The 27,041-nt window shown below is 38.9% G+C and overlaps 1 protein-coding gene across 1 annotated transcript in view; it reads left to right on the forward strand.

The window, feature by feature from the left end:
- Positions 1-27,041, forward strand: part of PPA2 (inorganic pyrophosphatase 2) — a 127,217-nt gene that overhangs the window by 55,880 nt on the left and 44,296 nt on the right. The window contains exon 7 of the mRNA XM_043970983.1: positions 4,767-4,893. Within this exon, the coding sequence (XP_043826918.1) occupies positions 4,767-4,893 (127 nt within the window). The remainder of the gene's footprint in view (positions 1-4,766; positions 4,894-27,041) is intronic.

A 27,041-nucleotide genomic window follows, 5' to 3' on the forward strand; every position in this document is an offset into this window, starting at 1 on the left:
TCTCTAAAAGGAATCATTTAAAAGTATAATTTAAACTTTATTTTTCATATTTGTATTTTTAAGAAATGTTTAGATGGACTTTTGAATGAATTGTTAGGATTCACACTGACACATTCATTTAATGTCAACATGCAGCAGAATTTTATGAATAGCTGTAACCTTTTTTTTAAAAGGTATATAGAATTCATGAATGAAAACTTGGCCAATAACTTTTGTGGTACAGAGAACTTCATGCCCTTCTTGGAATTCTCTTTAAAATTTTGAGCATTTGATGAAAGCTGTTTTGTCTATGCATTTAAAATGTTCCCAGTCTTTCAGGGTCATAGTTTATCTTCTTCATTAAAGTATTAAAAAATGGCCTTTCCCCCACACCCCAAGATTTATTTTACATGCTTAAAAAAGCTATTTTCCACTTGTAGCTAAGCAATTTGGACCAGAAACTAGGTATCATAGATCAGAATTAAATATAGTTGATGCCTCAGTTAAAAATATTTCAAATCTTTTCCTCCCCATACTACAGGAATTCTTTGGAGTCTAAAATGATGTGTATGACTCTATTTTTGTCTAGTCAGTGTCTAGTGCTGGTATAAATCTTAAATTTCAGGGCCTATAAATAGCTTAGTTGCTTTGATTTTTGTACCAGTTTGAAAGCTACTTAAACTCAGTTTTCCTTGGTGCCAAATAAAAATAACCATGGGCTATGATTCTGCTTTTGAGGAAATGTTTTGACTCCTGAGTTTTAAAATTTTAAGTAGTTCTTAGCAAATAAAGTGACTTTTCACTTTTCTCTCTCAGAGTCCCTAGTTTCATTTTAGACTGGTTGTTATCCTCTACTTGAAATATTTTCTCATCACCCCTCCCCACAAATGTTAGTGCCCTTCCCATCACATTGTATCTATTTTGAATACACTCAAGTAGCACCTTCTCCCATCCCTCTAGCACTGGTAAATCAGGACCTAAGAAGGTAAATAGCTGATCACTCCTTGTCTCTGTATTCTAAAGGTTAATCCTGAAAGGTTGGGGGTATGTGTGTTTCTGTGTGTGTGTGTGGGGGGGGGGGGTGTTAGTACTATTGCTTATGAACCCCCATTGGTATACTCCTTATTGATTATCAATTACACAGATGTAATTAATTGCCTTTTAGAAATGGCTATTTACTATGTAGGTATAGTAAGAATAATTATAATTATAGTAAGTCGGTAACAAGAACATTCCTCCAAAAACTTGGGGCATGCTTTCACACAGTTATATACAGCATCCACCAGAAAGTGGGTTTTAGCTACAAGAGCTCATGTGCCCAGCAAACTCATAGATCCTGATTACTGGAAGTCCTTTTCTCCTTTTGTGGATTCCTCATGAAGTTTTCCTTGGGTTTTGCTAGCTCTGCAGGACACCGAGGCTCAGAACCCTAGTAGAATTTTGAAGCTACATTTTTCTCCACCCCAAAGAGGTCACCTTCCCAGAAGCTGGTTTTCCTTGGTGAGTGTACTTTGTCCTCTGTCAGATCCTGGCTGAAGGCTTTGTTACTCATGCAGGCTCTCTGATGTCAGTGGAGTAGGGGTTGGAGGAAGAGAGTGTGAAACTTACTGTGGGAGCCCTGGATATCTTTTTCCTTTTGCTCAAAGTAGCAGCACTATCATTGAGATTAAAGAATCTTGTCATTGGAATATTCTCTCATCCTCATTCATTCATTGTTCATTTGCTCCATCCCTACTGGACAGCTCTAACTAAAAGTCCCATACATATGTCAAACTCAATGTGTACTCATTATATTTTCCCAAAACAAATTTTTCCAGACCACTTAATTTCTATGGATAGTACCCCCATTGTCCTTCCCTTTACATAGGTTGCCAACCTTGAAATTATACTTGAAATATCTCCCTTCCACAGTTCACATATTCATTCATTGCCAAGTCTTGTCACTTCTACCTCCACAGCATCTCTTGGAAACATCCCCAGGGGCACCTAGATAGAATCCTGTCCCTGAAGTCTGGGACATCAGTAATTCCAGGATTATTGCCTCATAAATTATCTTCTAAGTCTGTCACTTGGAATCTGTGTTTTCAGAAAGTTTGGATAATTTGGTGATTATGGGGAGTGGGAGAGGAAGGAGAGGCGGAAAATAAATCCAGTGCTTTGCATTGTTCCTAATTCCATTTTCCAGTATATTAAGTCTGCTTTCCATTGCTTCTGTAGTTTTTTTGAATTTTTAAAAATCTGAATTTTCTTAATTTTTTTGTTTTTAAATTCTCACTTAATTTTCTTATCTGATTTTTTTACCTTCCTCGCAATCTTTTATTTATCTTGTGATTTCCTTAGCGTTTTCAATTCTTGTTTAATTTCTTCAAATGTCAGCAAATGACATCTCTGTGAATGTCTTGTAGGATTTCATTTTCTATCCCTTTTATCAGGTATATTAACTAATTCATTTATTCTAGTCAAGAAGGCCTTTATTGGAATCCTCCTTGTTTACCCAGTAGTTGGATGGCTCTAGAGCTTCTCTCAGCCTCCGTTTCTCCCTTGTAAAATGGGGATAACAAAAGCACCCACTTCATGTGGCCATCATGAGGGTAAAATGAGGACATGTAGAGTGCTCTGCAAGCTCTGCTCATTATTTTAAATTTCATTGACAGTCTTTCTTCTTCTTTGTTTTTCTCCTTAGTTTGTTTGGTCTTTGTTAAGTTGGGTGTTTTTCTTTGCTTGTGTGTGCATGTGTCCTTGTATATCATTTAGTCCATAGTGGAGGACTCAGATGACTGTGACTGATGCTAAGACCCCACACGTATCAGAGTCATATATGTCACTATGGTGGTTGGAAGAATTGACATGTTAGAGGACAGGATTGGCATCTAGAACGTTCTGACCAGCTTAGAACAATAGGCCATAACAAATAAGATGCCATTTAATAGGGATGAAAGTGAAACTTAGGGTGAAAGTGAAAGGACAGCTTGGCTAGAAAGCAGTTTTGAAAGAGGTCTGGACTACAATCAACAGTATGAGGCAATAAGCGTGATATGGCAGCCCAAGAAATCTGGTATGATCTTAGTCAACAAGTATTTATTAACTATTTATTATGTGCCAGGCACTGTGCCAAGCACTGGGAATATAAATTAAAAAAGAAAAAGCAACAGTCCCTGCCCTAAAGATTGCTTATAGTCTAATGGGAGAATAAAACTAAAAGGGAGCTGAAGTGGGGTGGTGGAATGGAGATGAGGGAATGGGCTGAGAAAGAGGTGTTCTGGGAGTAACCAGTCAATCAGAGGAAGGGATCATGTGAATCTTCAAGTGGAGGAGGCTGCTGCTTCACTCATACTTCAGAATATGTCCTCAGTAGCTATAAGTTTATGGCTTGACTAATTATGATTCTTGCACCTGTGGTTAGACCTGGGAAAGCCATGCAGACATAGTTGTTAAGAGCACAGATCTTCCTCACAACTCTTTCATCTTGAAGCTTGGCACCGGGCATTTTCTCCTCCCCCAGCCTAATTGTATCAGTGCCTCAAATTCCCAAGTGTCATTAGACTCTTCTTTACCGCCTCTTGTGCATGTTCCACTTGGGAGAGGCACCTGTCTGGGGAGAAGATGGCGATGTTCTGCTCTGGTTAGATCATGTCTGAAGTGTTACATTCAATTCTGGGTAACACATTTTAAGAAGGATATCATATCAATATTCTACAAGGCTACAGAATATCTAAAGCATTAAAGTTATGTCTCCCACTGGTTGCAATAAAATTAGACAGCAGAGAGTATTAGACTGAGAATTAGGGGACCCAAGTTCTAATCTTTTCCCCTCTATACTAACTAGCTTTGTAACAAATTGCTTACCTCTCCGTTTCCCTGTTCTGTATCTGTAAAATGAGGGGAGTTAGACTAGATGAATTCTAAGGTCCCTTCCACTTCTATATATATGATCTCAAGTGCCAGGGCTAGGGACTTGAGCTACCGCCCATTTTTGTTGAATTGGATTGCTGGCTGACTTTTTATCTGTAAGACCAGGGAAATGATTTCTGCAGTTATAACTTAGACCTGCTGGGCTCACAGTTAACTGCATGGGTTCAGTAAAAAGTTTAAACTAAACTCTCTTTAACTTGAGATGGGGAGAACCAAGAGAGAGAGAATCATTCTCTTAAGATGCATTGTTTTATACCAGGTATCTTAGGGATGCAAATATGCAGGGCATAGAACTTGCAGAGTAGGAATAGGAAGGACTGGCTGGCACTGATCATTGGCTTTTCTTTTTCTTTAACTATAGATTTGTGATTCAGTCTCCAAAGTTCAAACATGAAGTATTTGATGTTAAAGTACTGAGGTTATTTCACATTGTTTTGGTAACAAGGGAAGCACAACATTTTAACAAATATCCATGACCCATAAACATATATCCCTGAGGCACTTGCTTCTATAAAGGGTATTGTGAAGTACCCTATTTTTGGTTTATTTTGAATTCTTGTAGCTTTTTATCACTTCCCTGTCTGATATCTTTAAAAAAGAAAATCTTTTGTGTGGCTTAATGAGAGTCAGAAAGATGTGTGGTCAAGTCCTGCCTCTCACACAGACTGACTAGGTGACCTTGGGCATGTAACTTGACCTCTCAGTGGCTTTGCTAAGACCAGAAGTTTTAGAGAAGGCACTGGTAGTAGAAGTTCCTCACTTGCAATTTTCTGCTTGGATGAAATCTCAGCAGCAGTTTAAAAAAGATTAAACAGCTCCAGATCCCTGTGTAGAATCTTCCAACATTTGTCTGATGCTGAAATTCTTCCTTGAAGGTTCGTGCTCGTGGTGAGATTATCCAGGTGAAGATTCTCGGAGTTCTGGCCCTTATCGATGAGGGCGAGACAGATTGGAAGTTAATCGCCATTAGTGTGGATGACCCAGAAGCCTCCAAGTTCCATAGTAAGTCTTATACCATTTCAGGAAACTGAGCTATCTACCAGGGTGGGATAGGAGTTTGGGGAACTGAAGTGGGGCCTTTAATTACATAGAGCTTATCTAATTAAGAGTCAGATTTGTACAGTCTGCCTTTATTGTCTCTACATGAAATGAAATAGGCATTGTAATAAGATGGTGCCTGACTTGTGTCATACTGGTAGGAGTTGCAGGAGAGAAAAGGATGTAGGCAGCCAAAAAGATGTTTTGGATTTAATGCACATGCTCTGTGTTACTGACTCAGTTTTTTAGGATTTATAGCTTTTAAAGGGATCAAAGTGTTTTAAGAGTTAAAGGAGGAGGGGGGGGTGCAGCTAGGTGGAACAGTGGATAAAGCACTGGCCCAGGATTCAGGAGGACCTGAGTTCAAATCCAGCCTCAGAAACTTACACTTACTATCTGTGTGACCCTGGGCAAGTCACTTAACCCTTACTGACCTGCCTCCTCCCCCCCCCCAAAAAAAAAAAGAGTTAAAGGAGGAGTGAGATGCCCTAACTGATCATGGGAATTTTTTAACTTCTTAGGACAATTTTGGAAAAATAATCATAGAATGTCATATTGGCACTTTTAAAAAGCCATGATATTTCCCTCTTTTCTGGGCAAAGGGGAAAGGTTACTATACAAGCAGGAAGAAGGAGACCCAGAGGCATTATTCCTGTGAACATAAGGTGAATACCTGCAGGGTTTAGCAGGATGTGGAAGGATTCTGTCTATACCATAAGGACCCTGTACTCAAAATTGTGGTGATCCAGAATTTTTCCCTTTCTGTTCTTCCACCATTTCTTGTTACTTCCTTTCCTCCTCTGTCAATACCAACCCCCTGCCCACCTTTAGGAATCAGCTGTCCTATGGTTTTGGTTGTCATCATTTGCCAAAGTGACACATGTAGAGAGTCATGGATTAATACAATACCCGTTTTCCCAGTGTTATAGCAGTTTTTCAAACAAGTGACTTGAAATCAAGGTGATTACAGTTAAAAATCAATGCAAATGGGGCAGCTAGATGGCGCAGTGGTTAAAGCACCGGCCCTGGATTCAGGAGGACCTGAGTTCAAATCCAGCCTCAGACAATTGACACTTACTAGCTGTGTGACCCTGGGCAAGTCACTTAACCCCCATTGCCTGCAAAAAAAAAACCCAAAAACCAACCAAACAAAAAAAAAATCAATGCAAATGATGTGAGCTGGTTCCTTTTGTTCACTGAACCAGCTATCCTGCCCCACAGGGACATTGTGGTAGGAGTGGGAAAAGGCTGCAGGATTTGTAGTTGAGAGTTGTCCAGGCTTGAATCTCTCCTCCACAATGTGTAAGATTTTGTGACTTTGAGCAGTCATTTAACTTCACATTAAGTGTTTCCAAAGGGCCCTGAGGTGCTGGGGACAGAAGCCAACAATGAAGTAGCCCCTGCCCTCAAGCAGCTTGTGTTCTGTTGGGGAGATAACATGGAGATAAAAATAAGATTATATTAAATCCATACAAATTAAGACAAAATAAGCAGGGGGAGGCAGTTCATTTGCATGGGGGCAGCAATCAGGAAGAGCTCTGTGCAGAAGGTGTCCTTCGAGCAGAGTTTTGCAGGGAATGAGGGGATCCCAGAAGCAGAGGTGAGGTGGGAGAGTGAGGGACAGCCAGTGTATGTGGGGATTAGCTACTTCACACACAGACTAGGGGAGCCTCTGAGGAAGCCTAAGTCAGACTGGCCTCGTTCTACATGTAGTACCCGTGCAAAGGCCGGCCCGGCAGCAATACTGACAAAGGCAGATGTGAACCTGATCTCTGGTGAGTGGGGACCAGATTGGGCAGACCTGCTTAGAACTCCTCCTCCCCCTCCTCCCCCTCCTCCTCCTCATCTTACTTTTCCAAATTACATGTAATGATAGTTTTCAACATTCATTTTTATAAGATTTTGAGTTCCAAATTTTTCTCCCTCTTGCTCCCCAAGACAGCAAGCACTCTGATATAGGTTACACAATACAATCACGTTAAACATATTTCCACATTCCTGATTAGATTTTCTGATTTTCACTTTGTTCATGCCAACAAGAACCAGAGCTGGAATGAGCACAGGGCAATCATGATTTTGCTAGCCCAGCGTCATGACAGGCAGAGAGCTGGCCCACCTCTGATAACATCTCTGTGTGTGGTCCTGTGCCAGTCACTTCCCTTCTATCTGAAGCAGCAGGATTCTGTGGAAAAAGTATTGGCTGGAGAGTCAGAGGTCATGGGTCATCCCTCCTTGGACTCTGACTCCCTCTGCCATCATCTCCTTTGATTTTCTTCAGACTGAAATCTGTAATCTATATATGTATAGAGGGTAAGTGGGACTTACTTCTCTCTACACACCCCGACACTCAGCATAGATCCTTCCCTCATACGTTCCTGGCCTTCCATTCCCAAGAGTCCCATAGCACTCATGCCCTTCTGGGCTTCCCCTCTCCCCACTGTTCCATCCCCTCCTCACAAGGGCACCTGTGCCACCGGATCAGTGAGGGAATCCAAGACAAACTCAGTAAATGCCAGCTACCATCCCCTTCTTCAGTCTCCTTTCCCAATAGCAAACATTTTGGAGACTGGAACCAGTGTTGTGTGTGCGCGCGCGCGCGCGTGTGTGTGTGTGTGTGTGTGTGTGTGTGTGTGCGCGTGCGTGCGTGTGCACCCCTTTATTTCCCAAGCTTCAAGCAAAGTGTCCTGCATGAGCAGAGTGTTTGTCAGTGATGTTAACAGTGGATACGTTGCTTGCCACACAATCTCCTCTCCTCTTGCCTCACCTGTTGTAATTAGCCAAGGGAGCTTCCCTTGAGTTACCAGCTACAGAGGCCCTGCCCATCATTCCGATTAGATCCTTGAACTCAGTTTAGTTTCTGTGTTATATTTGGTACTCTCCAGGCCCACCTCTTGCTCCTCTAGTCACTGTGATGCAGAATGCTTTCTCTCCCTGCATTCATCTCCTTCCATCTCATTTCCCTCATCCGTATCCTCTTCTGCCCTCTTTCATGAGACCTCTGGAATTGTCATCTAGCGTAACAAACTCTTCTTGATCCTAGATTAGTTTTTCTTGTATCCCTTTCATTTTCTGGTACTTACTGAACCCAATTCTCTCCTATCTCTTCCTTTACCTTTCTTTGCTTTTCCCTTCCATTTCTTTTTCCTTTCCTTTTCAGCTTTTATTTTTTATTTGAGTTGATAATAATCTACAAGCACTCATACTTTAATATACAAAGATGAACAGAAACCAGATTGTTTATGAAACAGTGAATATATTTACAATTTGTTTCAGATAAGGTATTTATCATATACTCTTCTGAGTTATTTTAGTGAGCCCTACCTGTTTTCTGTGGCATCCTCATTCTCACGTGCTCCCTTTAGAAGCAGGAGGAGTTGGCCTGTTCCTTGCCACTTTCAGATGCTTCTTCTGCCACCAGCATTCAGCAGTCACCTCACCTTTAAAGTTGATTCCATCCCATTTAGGTCCATGTTACTGTTATCTATGGGCCTGCACATCATTTTTCTTTCCTTCCTTCTCAATAAGTTCAGTACCTGACTGGCAGTCTTCTACACAACTTTTGCTCCTTTCAGACACCCCAGCCTCCCAGGCCCTCAACTCTCTCAACAATGCCCTTGACTTCTGCTTCTAGTCCACTTTACTCACTTATAGGAGTGGTCATACCTTAGATTCATTTCACCCCTTTCTCCTTCACAACTGAATTTGTCCCATGTTCCTAATTATTGGCTCTGATACTTACTGATCAATATGCCCACTTTCCCAAGGTGTAGAAAAGAAATTGGCAGATTTTCAGAAATACTCAAATGATATACAGGAAACTCCATCTTCAGTCATACAATTGCCTGAAATATGTAGCGAATACAAGGTCTCTCTGTGATTATTGTTAGTTGATTATTTTTAAAAATTTGAATTGCCAGACAAAATATTGCCTCAAAGATAGTCCTCCAACCAAGATGGTGGAAGGACTTGAGACTTTGTCAAATGTGAGAATAGTTTGAAAGAACTGAAAGTATTTAGACTAAAGAAGAGTTGAAGGAGAAAGATGATAGGAGAAAGATGAAAACCGTCTTCAAGTATTTGAAGGACTTTTGATGGAAGAGGGATTAGATTTGTTTTATTTGGCCACAGAGGACAGAACTAGGGAAAAGGGGATAATTATAAAGAAGGAAATTTAGGTTTGATGCCTAGAAAAACTTCCTAAAGATGAACAGCTTTCAAGTGGATCTGAGAATCATCTGCATAGAGATAATAATTGAATCAATGGGAGCTTATGAGATTTTCAAGCAAAATAGTATAAAAGGAGAAGAGGACCCAGGACACAGAGGGCCATGGTCAGTGAACATGATGTGGATAAATATCCAGCAAAGATCACTGAGGAGTGTTCAGAGGGGTAAGAGGAGAACCAGGAGAGGGCAGTGTCATGACAACCCAAAGAGACAGAGTTTCAAGGAGAAGAGGGTGATCCACAATGGCAGAGTGGTCAAGAAGGATGAGGATTAAGAAAAGGCAATTAGATTTAGCACTTAAGAGATCATGGACAGGGGCAGCTAGGTGGCACAGTGGATAAAGCACTGGTCCTGGATTCAGGAGGACCCGAGTTCAAAGCTGGCCTCAGACACTTAACACTTACTAGCTGTGTGTCCCTGGGCAAGTCACTTAACCCCCATTGCCTCTCAAAAAAACAAACAAACAAAAAAGTAATTGGGAAGAGATCATGGACAACTTTGGAAGGAGTTATTTCAGTTTAATGATGATGTCAGAAGCCAAGTGGCATAGAGTTAGGAAACAGATTTCAAAAGAGAGTGATATGAGATGAAGAAGAGGGGAGCAGAGGCAGGGCATTCTTGGCTAATAGCATTAATTTTTTCAGTGAAATATGAAGTGAGGTTTTTAGCTGAGAAGGTGATGTAGGGGACCCAGAGGAGTTCTGAGGTTGGATGAAAATGTTTGGAAAATCTGTTCTACTGAGTGGAATAGTGCTTCAATGGCAATGTAAAAGTACTGCCTTGCACACTGAGGATCCTGTTGAAAGGACCTGTGTAGCAGATGGGCTGTCCATCACGTCTCTCATGACCAGCTAACCTCTCCTTCTTGTACTAGAGATCTTTGATGATGGGTTTGTTTTTTTTTTGTTTTTTGTTTTTTTGCTGAGGCAATTGGGGTTAAGTGACTTGCCCAGGGTCACCCAGCTAGTAAGTGTCAAGTGTCTGAGGCCGGATTTGAACTCAGGTACTCCTGACTCCAGGGCTGGTGCTCTTGCCCCACCTAGCTACCCCAATTCTGTCTTCTTATATGTTGCTTGCCATATACAAGTCATCATGGCTATACCCTAGCTATGTTAATCATTTATCTTTGTTATTCTTTGGAAAATCTACAGTTTGGGTTCCTATGATATATTGTCCCAAGATTCATTGTCATAGGGGAATCACAGCTTTAGAGATAGAAGGATCTCCTAGATCTCCTAGCACAGTGTCCTCAATTTATCAGTGAGAACAGTTGACTTTACCCACAGTTCCAGAGCTAGTAAATGACAGAACATCATTGACTGCCCCCCCACCTCCCGCCCCAAAGCCTGGAATTCCCTCTTTATGTCCACCTCATAGAATCTTTCTCTTCCTTTATAATGCAGCTCATTTATCATCTTCTGCATGAAACCTTTCCTGATTCTCCTAATTGGTAGTGCTCTCCTTCCCAAACTACCCAACATTCATTCACTTTATATCTATCTGCAAATACATTTTTTGTCTCCTTCATTAGAATGGGAGTTCATTGAGAATAGGAATTGTCCTCATGCCTCCAGTACAGTGCCTATTACATGGGCAGGGCTTTCTAAATGCTTATTGATGGACTTGATGCCATATGAAAAAATGTTTTCTAATAATGAACTTAGTAGTATTTAAATCTCTGTGCCCCTCCCTCCCTCCCTCCCTAACCCCACCTCCTTTTTCTCTCTCCCCCTCTCTCTCACATATGCATGTGCATGTGACATATGCATATACATGCATGCATACATACATATAAACACACACATATACATGTGAAATGGGACTGTCTCAGTGGGGCTTTATGAATTTTATCCATTGTTTTCTCAGTGTGTATAGTTAATTTAATATTATTAAGAATATCACTGAAGAGGTTTTGTTGTATTTTAGACTGATACAATTTGGATTGAAGCATTTGGAGAACTTTCCCAAATGTTCTCCCTGGATTAGAAGTAGAATGTCTTCCATGACCCTGACAAACATCCCAGTGAAGTCTTTAATTCTCTATGTTCTGCCTTGTTTCTGGTTAATACTCAGTGGGGTCTTTAGGCAGAGTTGTCTCTGTAGTTACAACTTTCATTTTTTTTTTTTATATATACTTGCAAAACACCTGATGTGAGGGAAGCCTTTAAAGTAGTGTTATATTTTACTGATTCAGTCCAGACCAATGTAATTCAGCAGGCATTTATAACTTGTTTCTTCCATTGTGCTGGGCACTGAGGATACAAAGACAAAATAAAAACGAGCTTCCACCCCAGGGAGCTTCTGCTTTACTGGGAGATTATGATGGGGATACTGAGAAGTCTTATGCATGATAATTGGAGGAGGGAAAGAACACTAAACAGGAGGGTCAGGCAGGTCTTCCCAAAGGTAGCATGTGGGTTGAACAGCAAAGGAAGCTAGGACATGTAAGAGGCAAAAGTGAGGAGGGGGGTACCTTTCAGGGATTGTGCGACAGTATGGAGCGGCAGAGAGTAGGAGATGGAAGATTGAGGGGATGAGACAACAACTAGGACAGTCTGGCTGAAAGGTAGAGTGTGCAAAGGAGAGTCGTGTGAAATAAGTTTGAAAAGCTTAGTCTGGAACTTAAATGATAATGGAGCCACTGGAGGTTCTCCAGCAGGGGAGTTAGATGTCTAGCATAGTTAGACTTGTACTTTAGGAAGCATATTGAGTCATGAAAAATGTCCACATAGTACGGGAGATTACGGTGGCATCCTTCCCACCAAATATGCTCCATCCTGGTGGGGTGGAGGGAGAAGTCATGGAGCAGGGTCTCATAAGAGAGGCACAGCCCTGGCCACTTCCAGCTCTGCCCAGCCCTTAGCCTGAGGCAAGGATCCAGCTTACACATTTTTCTCACATAGTAGAGGCAATTCACTGTGGAAGTTCACTGTGGGTATGGTGTTGGGATTAGGGGTGTGAGTAGAAATAACATTTTGGACTGGCTCTGAACCCCAGTTTAGCCCTTCCTGTGGATCACCCAAGATGCAGGTGTCATCCAAACCTGTGGTTGGGTGTGAGAAATGTAGGCTGTGGTTATCTGACCTCCCCTAGCAGTCTCTCTTCCATTTGTAGTCTTCTCCCTGAGTCTCTACATTTCTATGCTTCTCTCTGGGTCACTGTCTCTCTCTGTCAAGCCTATATAACCTATAGAATTAAATTCATCCAAGTGAAATGAAAGTACAACATACCCCAACTGTCGCAGTGAATAAAAAATTGCCATGCAGCAGCAATGGGAGTGTAAGGTGGTTTGTTTTTTTCTTTATGGGACCTGTGATTTCATTAATCCTTGGGAGGGTAGCAGAGAGGCGAGGGCTACAGTAGTCTAGGTAAGGGTTCATGAGGAATAGAACCAGGGTGGGTGTGGCGTGAGTGGAGAGAAGGGGACAGGTGTGCAAAATCAATAAATAAACACTTATTAAGTGTTTACCTCCTCCAGGAGCAGGAGGAGGAGGAGGAGGAGGAAGTGGAAGAGGGGGAAGAGGAGGGATGGTGCCTTGGACAGAAATAAATCAGAGTGGATTGCTGGAAATGATGAGTTCTGGTTTTGGACATAATGACCCTGAGGTTCCTATGGGACCCCAGTTGGAGATTTTCCCTAGGCAGATGATAATGAAGGATTAAAAGTCAGAAGAGAAAATCTAGGTCTGGTAAGAGTTGGAGTATATATAGTGCAGAGCACTGGGCTTGGAATCAGGAACATTCATCTTCCTGTGTTCAAATCTGGCCTTAGATACTTCCTAGCTGTGTAACCCAGGACAAGTCACTTAACCCTGTTTGCCTCAGTTCCTCATCTGTAAAATGGGCTGAAGAAGGAAATGACAAACCACTCTAGTACCCTTGCCAAGAAAATCCTGAAATGGGGTTATAAAGAGTTGGCTATGACTGAAATGACTCAACAACAGCAATCTGCACAGATGATAATTAAATCCATGGGGGCTAATGTGATCACTGGGCATAAAGTGAAAAATGAAGTCCCAGGGAGAGCTATGGAATATACCCACAGTTAAAGGGCTATGTTTCACTAAGAAGACCATGGAAGAGTCATCAGGGAGGTGGGAGAATATAGAGAGCAGCCTCATAAGAACAGAGTGGGGAGTATATCCATGAGGAGAAGGTGGTTAACTCTGTCAAATGGGAAATCAATAAAGGATTTGGAATGAGAAGAGGACATTGGATTTGGCTCTTAAGAGATCATTGGCAGTGGGTAGCGAGAAGTCCAGTGATTTGAAATCCAAGGGCTGCTTCTGCTGCTTCCTGTTTGTCCATCACTTGGGCAGTTAAAGTCTGAGCCTCAGTTTTGCAACCCTTGTAAGTTAATCAATTGAATTAGATGGCCCCTTAGGATCTGAATCCTGTGATTGCTTACCAAATTCTTGGCAGACTGATTTTCTGATCATGTGATGGGTTTCCCCTCCATATATGCCTTCAACCAAAGGTTGGATTACCAAAAGTCAAATTTGTGTAGAAAGACTCTTTCTCAGTTCTGTGAGACAACTAAATGTTCCATGAAATAATGTTTCTTCTTGCCTTTGGCTGCAAAATCCAACCAACCCTGCCAGCTCTTTTATTTGCTTTACCAAGGAGAGTCTCTGAGCCAGTCTTTCATTTTGCTGCAACTTCTTTATGCCTTCTGGTTTGATTTATCAAGAGAATGTCAATATAGATACAGTTAATTTCCCCCAGTACAGTGTCAGTGGCAAGTCATTGCACAAAGAATACATGGTGAGTATCAACAATTAATATTTTTAAAAGATCTGTGAGGTAGGTGCCCTCTGCCAACCAGTTTTTTATTACTCTCTCGTGGTCATTGCAGACATGAAAGGGGAATTGTGTAAAATATGGGGGAGGATGTGACTTTTATGTTTAATATGATCTTTTGTGGGAGGATTTTTTTATTTTTAAAAATTTACTCATTCAATTAGGAATAATCTAGTCTGATCCACTCATACTGCAAATGAGGGAAACTGAGATCTTGAAAGACAAAAGTTAATTAGTGGTAGGGCTGTGATAAGCATCTTGTTCACCTGAGTCCCTTCTGGGTGCCATCTGTATTGTGTGGATTCTAGAGGTGAGCATCTCAGCTGGGATCCTGCTAAGTACCAAGGTTATATAGGTCACTACTGGTCAGTGATGATGAAATGACAGTCAGGAAGGAGGAGATTCCAGAAAGTCGAGTAATTGCCATAATTCCTTTTATCTCAGAATTAAAAGAAAACTAAAATAAGTTTCACAATACATTTTAGTGACTTTAAAGAATAGGCTAATGATGTTCATTTAGAGAAGAAAGGCTGGGAATCAGATAGTTTTGTAAGATGCATAGCATCACTTGTGGATGTGAAAGTCCCATTCCTTCTTAAACAATCTTTCAACAAATCATTTACAAGTAGAGAGACACAACTTGATGTTCTTTAGTCACAAATCAAGCCATGTGCAACGCCTTGTGTATTTGTTTGAACTTAGTTTATAACAAAGTTGAGATTCTTCCTTAGGGAGGGACAGACAGTTTTGTTACAATGACAATACAAATATTTAGCAACTCAAAAACTCAAGATTATTGTCAGAAAATCAAACAAAAATTTAGATGACTTAGAAAAAAGTAATACATGTTTCTGGGATATGTTTAAAAATAATGGTCATGTCATGATTATCTGTTTTCTGTGTAGCAATAAGGTGGGTCTATACTATTGTAGCTGATAGATAATGTATTTCCTTTTTATTAATTCATATTCTTTGTTAGCAGATTGGGGTAAAAAGCAAAACACAACAATAAAGAAACAAAACAAAAAATCCAACCAAAAAACCCATCTTATTTGTAGTGTTTAGTAGATAATCTCATTTACTTTAGAGGCAGCAACCCAGCTGAACTCTCACACCATTCCCCTCCAAACTTTAAAATAATACTTCAAATCATATTCTGAAGTAGTAGAGCCAACAGGAGGTCAGGGTAAGACATTTTTCCAGTATAAGAAATTGGCAGAAGTCAGTGACACAAGGGAGCAGAAGTCATGGTTCCAGGGCTAGAAGACTGCTAGTGCTTATGGCTACAGAGGAGCAGAGGCCCTTCCTGGGTAAAGACTAAGGCATAGACCAGGAGAGCAATGACCACACCTCTCCCCAGATCACACCATTTTGGAAGCACTAAAAACTTTCAGAACCCCACAACTAACTCTGAAAGCAGCAGCATGAAAAAGCCTGAAGCTTGGGACAATTTCTCCCAACATCCAGGAGAATAAAACCCAACTTTAACATAAAGTTCAAAGTCAAGAAATAGGCTGGAAAAATGAGCACAAAACAAAAAAGAACTTGACCATAAAAAGCTACTATGATGACAGGGAAGACCAAGACACAACCTCAGAAGAAAACAATGTAAAAACAGCTCCAAGTAAAGCCTCAAGGAAAAAAAAAGTGCTAATTAGACTCAAATCCAAAAAGAATTTTGGGAAGAATTAAAGAAAGAGATAATAGAGGTAGAAGAAAAACTGAGAAAAGAAATGATAGTGATGCAAGAAAATATGAAAAGAGAATAAACAGCTTAGTAAAAGACACACAAAAAATATTGAAGAAAATAACACCTTAAAAAAACAAACAAACAGAATTGCCCCTAATTGTAAAAGGCACAAAAATTCATGGAAGAAGTGAACTTTTTTTTTTGACCAGAGTTTAAACATTCTTATTTAAAGTTTTGAGTTCTAAATTCTATTCCTTTCTCCCCTCCCCTCTCCCCGAGGCAGTAAGCAACCAGATACAGGTTATACATGTACAATTATGTAAAACATTTCTGTATTAGTTCTTTTGTATAAGAAGACTCGAGTTAAAAAATGAAAGTAAAAAATAGCATGCATCAGTCTGTGTTCAGTAAATATCATTTATTTCTCTGGACGTGGATAGTATGCTTCATCAGTAGTCTTTTGGGATTGTCTTGGATCATTGTATTGCTGACAGTAGTTAAGTCATTCACAGTTCTTCATCAAATAATATTGCTGTCGCTATGTATAATGTTCTCCTGGTTCTGCTCACTTCATTATAAATCCATTCATATAAGTCTTTCTAGGCCTTTCTGAAATCATCCTGCTTATAATTTCTCATAGCACAATAATATTTCATTACAATCATGTACCACAGCCATTCCTTAATTAATTAATAGGCATCCCCTCAGTTTCCATTCTTGGTCACCACAGAAAGAGCTGCTATAAGTATTTTTGTACAAATAGGTCCCCCCCCCCTTTTTGGATGTTTTTGGGATTTAAACCTAACAGTGTTATTGCTAGATCAAAGGGTATGCACAGTTTTATAGCCCTTTGGGCATAGTTCCAAATTGCTCTCCAGAATGGTTGGATCAGTTCACAACTCCACCAGCAGTGGATTAGTGTCCCAATTTTCCCACATCCCCATCAATATCCTACATTTTCCCTTTTTGGTATAATTGACACTCTGATATAGGTATGAGGTGGTACCTTAGGGTTGTTTTAATTTGCATTTCTCTGATCAATAGTGATTTAGAGCATTTTTTCATATGACTATAGATAGTTTTCATTTCTTTGTCTGAAAGCTGCCTGTTCATATGCTTTGATCATTTATCAATTGGTTATCAAATCACTTGATTAGAGAAATGAAAATTAAAATAACTCTGAGGTAGAAACCTGGAGGGTCTTGCGTGAGCTGATGATAAGTGAGATGAGCAGAACCAGAAGAACATTGTACACAGTATCATCAACATTGAGTGTTGATCTACTGAGATGGACTATATTCTTCTCACCAATGCAATGGCACAAAAGAGTTCCAGGGAACTTGTGATGGAAGAGGATCTCCAAATCCAAGAAAAAAAAAAAAAGAACTGTGGAGTATAGATGTTGAATGAACCATACTATTTCTTTAGTTTTTGATGCTGTTGTTTTTTTCTCTTTTGAGGTTTTTCATCATTGCTCTGATTTTTTCTCTTATAGCATGACTAATGCAGAAATATGTTTAATGTTATTATGTGTATATATATATAACCTATATCAGATTGCCTGCTGTCTAGGGGAGGGGGGAGGGAGGGGAGGGAGGGAGAAAAATCTGAAATTGTAAAGCTTGTATAAACAAAAGTTGAGAACTATCTTTACATGTAACGGAAAAAAAATACTTTATTAATTAAAAAAAATAACTCTGAGGTAATACCTCACTCCTTTCAGAAATTACAAATGTTGGAGGGGATGAGGGAAAATAGGTACATTAATAAATTGTTCATTGAATTGTGAACTGGCCCCACCATTTTGGAGAACAATTTGAAACTATCCCTAAAGCATTATCAAACTGTGACTCCTTTGAACCACTAATACCACCACTAGATCTGTACTCCAAATAGATTAATGAAAAATATTTAGAACAACTCTTTTTGTGGTGGCAAAGTATTGGAAACTAAGGAGATGCTCTTCAATTGGATAATGGCTGAACAAGTTGTGGCATATGATTGTGGAGTATTTTTGTGCTATAACAAATGATGAGGGTATAGTTTCAGAAAAAATCATTTGAAAACTTCTAAGAACTGCTGAAAAGCGAAGTGAGAAGAAGGGAAGAAGGGAGATTGTTATACACAATAACAACAACATTGTAATGATGATCAACTGTGAAAGACTGTGATGTAAAACAATTCCAAAGGACTCATAATAAAAAATGCTGTGTGTCTCCAGAGAGGGAACTCCAGAGCAATGAACTCTGAGTACAAACTGAAGTATAATTACCTTACTTTTTTGTTTGTTTATGCAATGTGGCTAATAAGGCAATATATTTTGTATAGTTTCACATGTATAAGTGATATATTGCTTGCCTTCTCAGTGACTGGAGGAAGAGAAGGAGGGAGAGAATTTGGAACCTGAAATTTAAAAAGAAAAGAACACTGAAATATATATAATACATTTGTTAAATAAAAGTATTTTATTATTTTCCAGTTACATGTAGAGATAGTTTTCAGCATTTGTTTATATGAGATTTCCAATTTCAAATTTTTCTCCCTCCCTCCCTTCCCTCCCCCCCACACCCCAGACAGCAGGCAATCCAATATAGGTGTTTTATATATATCTACACACACACACACACACACACACATATATATATACATATATACATAACAACATTAAATATATTTCTGCATCAGTCATGCTATAAGAGAAGAATCAGAGCAATAAGGAAAAACATCAAAATAGAAAAAGAACAACACCAAAAACAAAAGAAATAGTATGGTTCAATCAGCATCCATATTCCACAGTTCTTTTTTTTTTTTTTTGGATCTGGAGAGTTTTTTCCATCAGGAGTCCCCTGGAACTTTCTTGTACCATTGTATTGGTGAGAAGAATCCAGCCTATCATAGTTGATCAATACATAATGTTGATGATACTATGTATAATACATTTTTTGAAAAGAAGAAAATAAACATGCCTATTTTAGTTTTTAAACAATCTTTCCTTTCATATGTAATGATTGGAATGATGCCACCTGCTGGAGACTTACTGTAGAAAAGCTCCGCCATGAGGTGAAGGTCTCTGAAGGCAAGACCATGCATCTTTCCTTTGGTGTCAGGAAGTGATGTTTACTTGTGGGAGGAAGAAGGGGGAGCCTGGCGCTCTGACTCGCTTTCTTTTCGTGTGGACTCTGGTAGAGAGCGGAGCTAGGAATGCTCTCTCCCTTTAATAGATAGATGAATCTAGGTCTTTCTCATTCTCTTCGCCAAATTCTTATTCTCCTTAATAAATGTTTAAAAGTCTAACTCTTGCTAAAGTTTATAATTTATTGGCGACCACTCATTAGATATTTTAGACAGACTAATGAGAATTTTAGCCTTAACACATATTTGCCCTGCATATTGTGCCAGACATTTTAAAGTAGATAGTATGTTAGCTTTAGTTATGAAATAACTACATTCAAGGCTGTTTTTAGATGAATCTAATTCCAGAACATCTGTAATATCTTTGTGAATTTAATCACTTTCAAACACAGTGTTTCAAATATTCATTCAGCAAGTGTTTGATCCTCTTCAGAACAGAAAGAGGTGTCTGAGGACCTTATGTCCAAAAGAGGAGAGGTGTCAGGAGGAAGTGATTTAGGTTCTCATGCTTTTTCCATTTTTAAGTCACTTGGGCTTTCTTTCCATCTTTAAGTATCTTGAACTTTTTGATTATTGTCCAGCAATAATGCCTGTCATCTATGCAATAACTTTTACTTATATAAAAATGAAAAAAAAGCTTGTAAAGTAAAACTGAGCCATAAGCAGAACGATTGTAGATATCATTGCATTGTCAAGTGAATAAATATTATTACAATAAGTATATTTTTAATGTAGCTAGACTAGTGCCAGAGTTTCATTTTATATATGTTTCATGTTTTCACTATTTTAAATTGAAATAATGGAAATAGAAAAGCCAAATAGGCTACATCATGAGGTTTTCTTTCACTGTAAAATCCTTTTAAGATAGAGATAAGTATGTGGAAACTCTGAATCTCTTTGGCCTGGAGTTTATTTTCTAAATAAAGCCCTCCACTTGCAAACAAAAATAATTTTTTTCAGCAGTATCTGTACAAAAGTTCTATTTTTAAAAGATAAACTAACAAATTTGATTTTAATATTGATTTTGTCTGTAGTCTGAAGGCTAGGCTAAGTATAGAGAAAGACTCACCAATCTATTAGCAATGTCATCCAAAAAACTATTAGATTTTTAAAAACAAAATTGGGGGGCAGCTAGGTGGCGCAGTGGATAGAGCACCGGCCCTGGAGTCAGGAGTACCTGAGTTCAGGTCCGGCCTCAGACACTTAACACTTACTAGCTGTGTGACTCTGGGCAAGTCACTTAACCCCAACTGCCTCACTAAAAAAAATAAAAAAATAAATTGGATAACATTATAAAGTATATATATAGAAAATCAAATCAGCAAGAATATCATGGGGAAAAAAATGAGCTCACCCAAAATTTAAAACACATTATAAAGCAGTTATTATTAATCAATATATTTGTTATTGATCATCAAATAAGAAAAAAAAGCCAATGCAACAGAATAGAAATGTAAGAAAGAGTCAAATATAGAAAAAATTATTGAAAAATCAAAACTGGAGAAAAGATTATTTAATATTGTTAGGAAAATTGGATAGAAATGTAGGAGGAAATACATTTATGATGCCATTTTCTATTATATACCATAATCAAAATTGGAAGTGGTACAGAGGACAATGAAAAGATGTAAGGTAGATTTGTGGGACCTATAGTATATTTCCAATGGCACCTTTGAAGGAGTGTTTCCTCAAGTGTTTATGATGAGAAAATTAAGTGGGCTAGTGATGTAAGCATGATATTCACATGCACAGCCAGAGTGTTGCAGCAGTGTATAAAAACATATGAAGAGGCCCAGACCAAGGCCTTTAGAATGTATTTGGTAGATACTTGATGGAAGACTTATGAAAAGAAAAGGACAAGAATTATACAGGATGGAAAGACATGGAAGGGTTGTGATCAGTGGAGATGGTACATGAAACCAAATGCATTAAAGATAGATTAAGAAGCAGCATAAGGTGGTGGAAAGAGTAAAGGATTCGGAGCTGGAAGACCTGGGTTCAAATTCTGGCTCTATTGTTTTTTTATTGTGTGATCTCGAGGTTCATTTTCTCATTTCTTCTTTTTTTGTTGTTGTTCAATATTTTATTATTTTACAGTTACATGTAAGGATAGTTTTTAACATTTGTTTTCAAAGGATTTTCAGTTCCAAACTTTTCTCCCACCCTCCCTTCCCTCCCTCCTCCCCAGGACAGAAAGTAGTCTAATATAGGTTATGTATGTGCAATCACATTAAACATATTTCTGCATTAGTCATATTATGACAGAAGAGTCACAGCACAAGGGAAATACCTCACAAAAAGAATAATTTTAAAAAGCCCAAAAATAGAAACAGTATGGTTCAATCTGCATAGTTCTTTTTTTTTTTTTTGTGGGGCAATGGGGGTTAAGTGACTTGCCCAGGGTCACACAGCTAGTAAGTGTCAAGTGTCTGAGGCCGGATTTGAACTCAGGTCCTCCTGAATCCAGGGCCAGTGCTTTATCCACTGCGCCACCTAGCTGCCCCCAGAGTTCTTTTTTTCTGAATGTTGAGAACATTTTCTATTATGAAGGTGTTTGAAATAGTTTTGGACCATTGCATTGCTAAAAAGAGCCAAATCTGTCACCATTGTTCATCACACAATGCTGCTGTTACTGTATACAATGTTCTCCTGGTTATGCTCCTCTCAGTCAGCATCAGTTCATGTAAGTCCTTCCAGGTCTTTCGGAACTCCCCCTGCTCATCATAACTTTTAACATTGATTTTTTTTAATAAAGTATTTTAATTTTTTCCTGTTACATGTAAAGATAGTTCTCAACTTTTGTTTATACAAGCTTTCCAATTTCAGATTTTTTTCTCCCTCCCTCCCCTCCCTCCCCCCTCCCCTATACAGCAGGTAATCTGATATAGGTATATATATATATATATATATATATATATATATATATATACACACACACACACATAATAACATTAAACTTATTTCTGCATTAGTCATGTTATAAGAGAAAAACCTCAAAATAGAAAAACAACAGCACCAAAAACAAAAGAAATAGTATGGTTCATTCAGCATCTATACTCCATGGTTCTTTTTTTTTTTCCTGGATTTGGAGATCCTCTTCTATCATGAGTTCCCTGGAACTCTTCTGTACCATTGCATTGGTGAGAAGAATATAGTCCATCACAGTAGTTCAACACACAATGTTGATGATACCGTGTACAATGTTCTTCTGGTTCTGCTCATCTCACTCATCATCAGCCCACGCAAGACCCTCCAGGTTTCTCTGAACTCCTCCTGCTCATCGTTTCTTACAGCACAATAGTATTCCATTACATTCAAATACCACAACTTGTCCAGCCATTCCCCAATTGATTGGCATCCCCTCAACTTCCAATTCCTTGCCACCACGTAAAGAGCAGCTATAAATATTTTTGTACATGTGGGTCCCTCTCCCCTTTCCATGATCTCTTTGGAAAAAGACCCAAAACTGGTACTGCTGGGTCAAAGGGTATGCACAGTTTTATCGCCCTTTGGGCATAATTCCAAATTGCTCTCCAGAATGGTTGGATCAGTTCACAGCTCCACCAACAATGCATTAGTGTTCCAATTTTTCCACAGCTTCTCCAACATTTATTATTTTCCTTTTTTGTCATTTTAGCCAATCTGATAGGTGTCAGGTGGTACCTCAGAGTTGTTTTAATTTGCATCTCTCTAATCATTAGAGATTTAGAACATTTTTTCATATGGGAATAGATAGCTTTGGTTTCTTCATCAGAAAACTGCCTGTTCATATCCTTTGACCATTTCTCAATTGGGGAATGACTTGGATTCTTATAAATTTTATTTAGTTCCCTATATATTTTAGAAATGAGGCCTTTATCAGAAGTACTGGCCATAAAATTGTTTCCCAGCTTCCTGCCTCCCTTCTAATTTTGGATGCATTGCTTCTGTTTGTTCAGAAATGTTTTAATTTAATGTAATCAAAATCATCCATTTTGCATTTTCTAATATACTCTATCTCTTGTTTGGTCATAAACTGTTTTCCTTTCCAAAGATCTGAAAGGTAGACTATTTCTTTCTCTCCTAATTTACCTATGGTACCACCTCCTATATCTAAATCATGTATCCATTTTGACCTTATTTTAGTATAAGGTATAAGATGTTGGTCTATGCCTAATTTCTGCCATATTATCTTCCAGTTTTCCCAACAGTTTTTGTCAAATACTGAATTCCTATCCCAGAAGCTGGAGTCTTTGGGTTTATCAAACACTACATTACTAGTGTCATTTACTACTGTGTTTCCTGTGCCTAGCCTATTCCATTGATCCTCCACTCTATTTCTTAGCCAGTACCAGATAGTTTTGATGACTGCTGCTTTATAGTAAAGCTCCAGGTTTGGGACCACTAATCCACCCTTCCTGTTAATTTTTTTTCATTATTTCCCTGGATATTCTTGTTTTTTTGTTTTTCCAGATGAATTTTGTTATTATTTTTTCTGGCTCTATAAAATAATTTTTAGGTAGTCTGATTGGTATGGCACTGAATAAGTAAATTAATTTAGGTAGTATTGTCATTTTTACTATATTAGCTCTGCCTATCCATGAGCAATTGATATCTTTCCAATTATTTAGATCTGATTTGATTTGTGTGAAGAGTGTTTGGTAGTTGTGTTCATAGAGTTCCTGGGTTTGTCTTGGCAAGTAGACTCCCAAGTATTTTATATTATCTACTGTTACTTTAAATGGAATTTCCCTTTCTATCTCTTGCTGCTGGACTTTGTTGGTCATGTATAGAAATGCTGATGATTTATGTGGATTTATTTTATATCTTGCTACTTTGCTAAAGTTGTTAATTGTTTCAAGTAATTTTTGAGTTGATTCTCTAGGATATCATCTTCAAAGTGTGATAGTTTTGTTTTCTCCTTGCCTATTCTGATTCCTTTAATTCCTTTCTCTTCTCTGATTGCTAAAGCTAACATTTCTAGTACAATATTAAATAATAGGGGTGATAATAGACATCCCTGTTTCACCCCTGATCTTATTGGGAAGGCCTCTAATTTATCTCCATTGCATATAATGCTTGCTGATGGTTTTAGGTAGATACTGTTTATTATTTTAAGGAGAGCTCCACCTATTCCTAAACTCTCTAGTGTTTTTATTAGGAATGGGTGTTGTATTTTGTCAAAAGCTTTCTCTGCATCTATTGAGATAATCATATGGTTTTGGTTGGTTTTCTTATTGATGTGGTTGATTATGTTAATAGTTTTCCTAATGTTGAACCAGCCGTACATTCCTGGTATAAATCCCACCTGGTCATAGTGTATTATCCTGGTGATCACTTGCTGTAATCTTCTTGCTAATATATTATTTAAGATAACATTGATTTTTTAAAACTTTGTGTTCTAAATTTTCTTATGCCCTCCCTCCTCATCACTCCCTATGAAATCCAGCAATTCACAAAACATCTTCTCATTAGTCAGGTTGTGAAAGAAAATAAACAAAATGCTTTTAGAAAGAGGAGCTAACAAATAAAATTATATTTCAATCTGTATGCAGATACCATAAGTTCTATTTCTGTTGATGGTTTGCATTTTTTAAATGTTCTTCTGATGGCATCCTGCCCATCATTTCTTTCACAGTTACTATTGTTAACTGTATTACCCTCCGTCTTAATCCCTCCCCTTGATATTTACTCTATTATCTATCTTCCTTCACCCTATCCCTCCTTGAAAGTGTTTTACTTCTTACTGCTCCCTTTCCCAATCTGCTCTTCCTTCCATTGTCCCCCCCCATTCCCTTCCCCTCCCACTTTCCCACAGGGCAAGATATAATACAATCCCCTCTTGAGTATGTAAATTATTCCCTCTTTGAGCCAATTCTTATGAGAGTTAGGCTCACACTTCCCTGCGCCTTCCCTATCTTCCTCTCTACCCCATAAGGTTTTTCTTATATCATTTATGTGAACTACTTTTTCCCAATCCACCTCTCTCCCTTTCCCTTTCTTCCACTGCATTCCTCTTACCCCTTAATTTTATTTTGAAGATGTCATCATGGGTCAGCTAGGTGACACAGTGGACAAAGCACCAGCCCTGGACCCAGGAGACCCCGAGCCCACATCCGTCCCCAGACATAAGCCACCCCACCCTGCCTGCTCCACAAAAAACAAGGATAAACAAACAAAAAATGCTTTACAGATATCATCCCTTCATATTCAATTCATACCAGTGCCCTCTAAGTATGTTCCTTTCAGCTGCCTTAATACTGAGAAAGATCTTATGAGTTAGGAGTATTATCTTCCCATGTAGGAATGTAAACAGTTTAATCTTTTAATATCCCTCATGATTTCTTTTTCCTGTTTACCTTTTTATGCTTCTCTAAGGTCTTGTATTTGAAAGTCAAATTTTGTATTCAGTTCCAGTCTTTTCATCACAAATGCCTGAAAGTCCTCTTTTTCATTGAAGTCCCATTTTTTCCCCTGAAAGATTATACTCAGTCTTGCTGGTACGTGACTCTTGGCTGTAGTCCCAGTTCCTTTGCCCTCTGTAATATCATATTCTGTGCTCTCCAGTCTTTTAATGTAGATACTGCTAGATCTTGTTTTATCCTTACTGTAGCTCCACAGTATTTTAATTCCTTTTTTCTAGCTGCTTGCAATATTTTCTCCTTGACCTGGGATATTTCATATCACCCTCTATTATTTTATTCAGTTGCATTTGCTTTACTGTGTCTTGGTTTCTCATGAAGTCACTAGATTTCATTTGTTCAATCCTAACTCTTAACAATTATTTTCTTCAGAGAACTTTCTATTTCCTTTCCCATTTGGCTTTTCAAACTATTGACTCTTTTTTCATGACTTTCCTGCATTGCTCTAATTTCTCTTTCCATTCTTTCCATCTCTCTCAATCTTCCTTCTATCTCTCCTACTTTCTCTTCAAAGTCCCTTTTGAGTGCTTCCATGGCCTGAGACCAATTTATATTTTTCTTATAAGCTTTGGATGTTGGAGCTTTGACTTTGTTATTATCTTCTTCTGAGGGTGTATTCTGGTCTACCTTTCTCCCAAAGAAATTTTTGATGATCTGCTGTTTTCTCTGGCTGCTCATCTTGGCCTCCTATTTCTTGGCTTTTAAGTCCTTCTTAAAGTGTAGCGCTGCTTCCAGGACACACTGTTCTGAGCTACAGCATGGCCCAGGGAATGAGTGGGCTTCTTCTCAGCCTGCCTGGCCTGTGAGTAACCAGGGCTGCTTTCTCTTTGACCCAGAAACAGAATTCTGATTAAACTCTGATTCTCTATGGTTGGAAGCTTAGTGTGCCTGTGCCCCTCCCCCACTGGGCCACCACCACTTGATTCAGCCCATTGGTTCAGAACCTGGGCACTTTGCCCCAACTCCAGCAGAGACTGCCTCCACTTCACCCCGGCCTACCGCCAAACCCCCTCACCAGTCCACGATCCAAGCCTCAGAACCTGCTGGTGCTGAAGACTCTGAGGCACTCTGGAAGCACTGTCTTCTCCTGCCTGGGTCCGGACAATGTGCTGAGCTGTTCAGTCCAATTAGCAGGTAATTGCAATTTCCCTCTTTTGCTGAAAAATAGTCTCACTCTGTTCTTATGTGCATTAGGCTGCTCTGGATTTTTTTTATGGCATTATTTGGGAGTGAGTAGACGGGTTTATCTGGAGCTTGTGGGAGTCACAGCCTCTCCTCTGCCATTTTGGTTCCGTCCCTCCTTTCTTCTTCTGAGCCAGGCTTAGTCTTGTTACTTATTACCCCATGTTCAGTTCTGTTTGGTTGTTGTTTCTGATCCTTAGAATAGTAATTATAAAACACTCTTCCTCCAAGGATCACTTATTTTTTATTCTTTTTTTTTTTTTTTGGTGAGGCGATTGGGGTTAAGTGACTTCCCCAGGGTCACACAGCTAGTAAGTGTTAAGTGTCTGAGGCTGAATTTGAACTCAGGTCCTCCTGAATCCAAGGCTGGTGCTCTATCCACTGTGCCATGTAGCTGCCCCTATTTTTTATTCTTTGATTACCAGAAGGTATATTAGATTGGGGAAAATAAATTTTCAAGACATATTTAAGATTGGAATTAAATTATGGTATTTGGTCTTATGACTTGTATTATTTTGGATTTTATCTCAGCTCTCAGTGTTATTAAGTTTTAATTGATTATAATGTGGGGCAGTAAGAAAAAATGTTAATGGTAATCAAAAGGCCTGGGTTCCCAGTGTGACATTTAAAATCTAATGTGTGGTCGCCTTTTTCTGCCCCCAGTGTGTGTGTGTGTGTGGG

The sequence above is a fragment of the Dromiciops gliroides genome, chromosome 6 (genome assembly GCF_019393635.1).
Source record: "Dromiciops gliroides isolate mDroGli1 chromosome 6, mDroGli1.pri, whole genome shotgun sequence".
Lineage (NCBI taxonomy): Eukaryota > Metazoa > Chordata > Mammalia > Microbiotheria > Microbiotheriidae > Dromiciops > Dromiciops gliroides.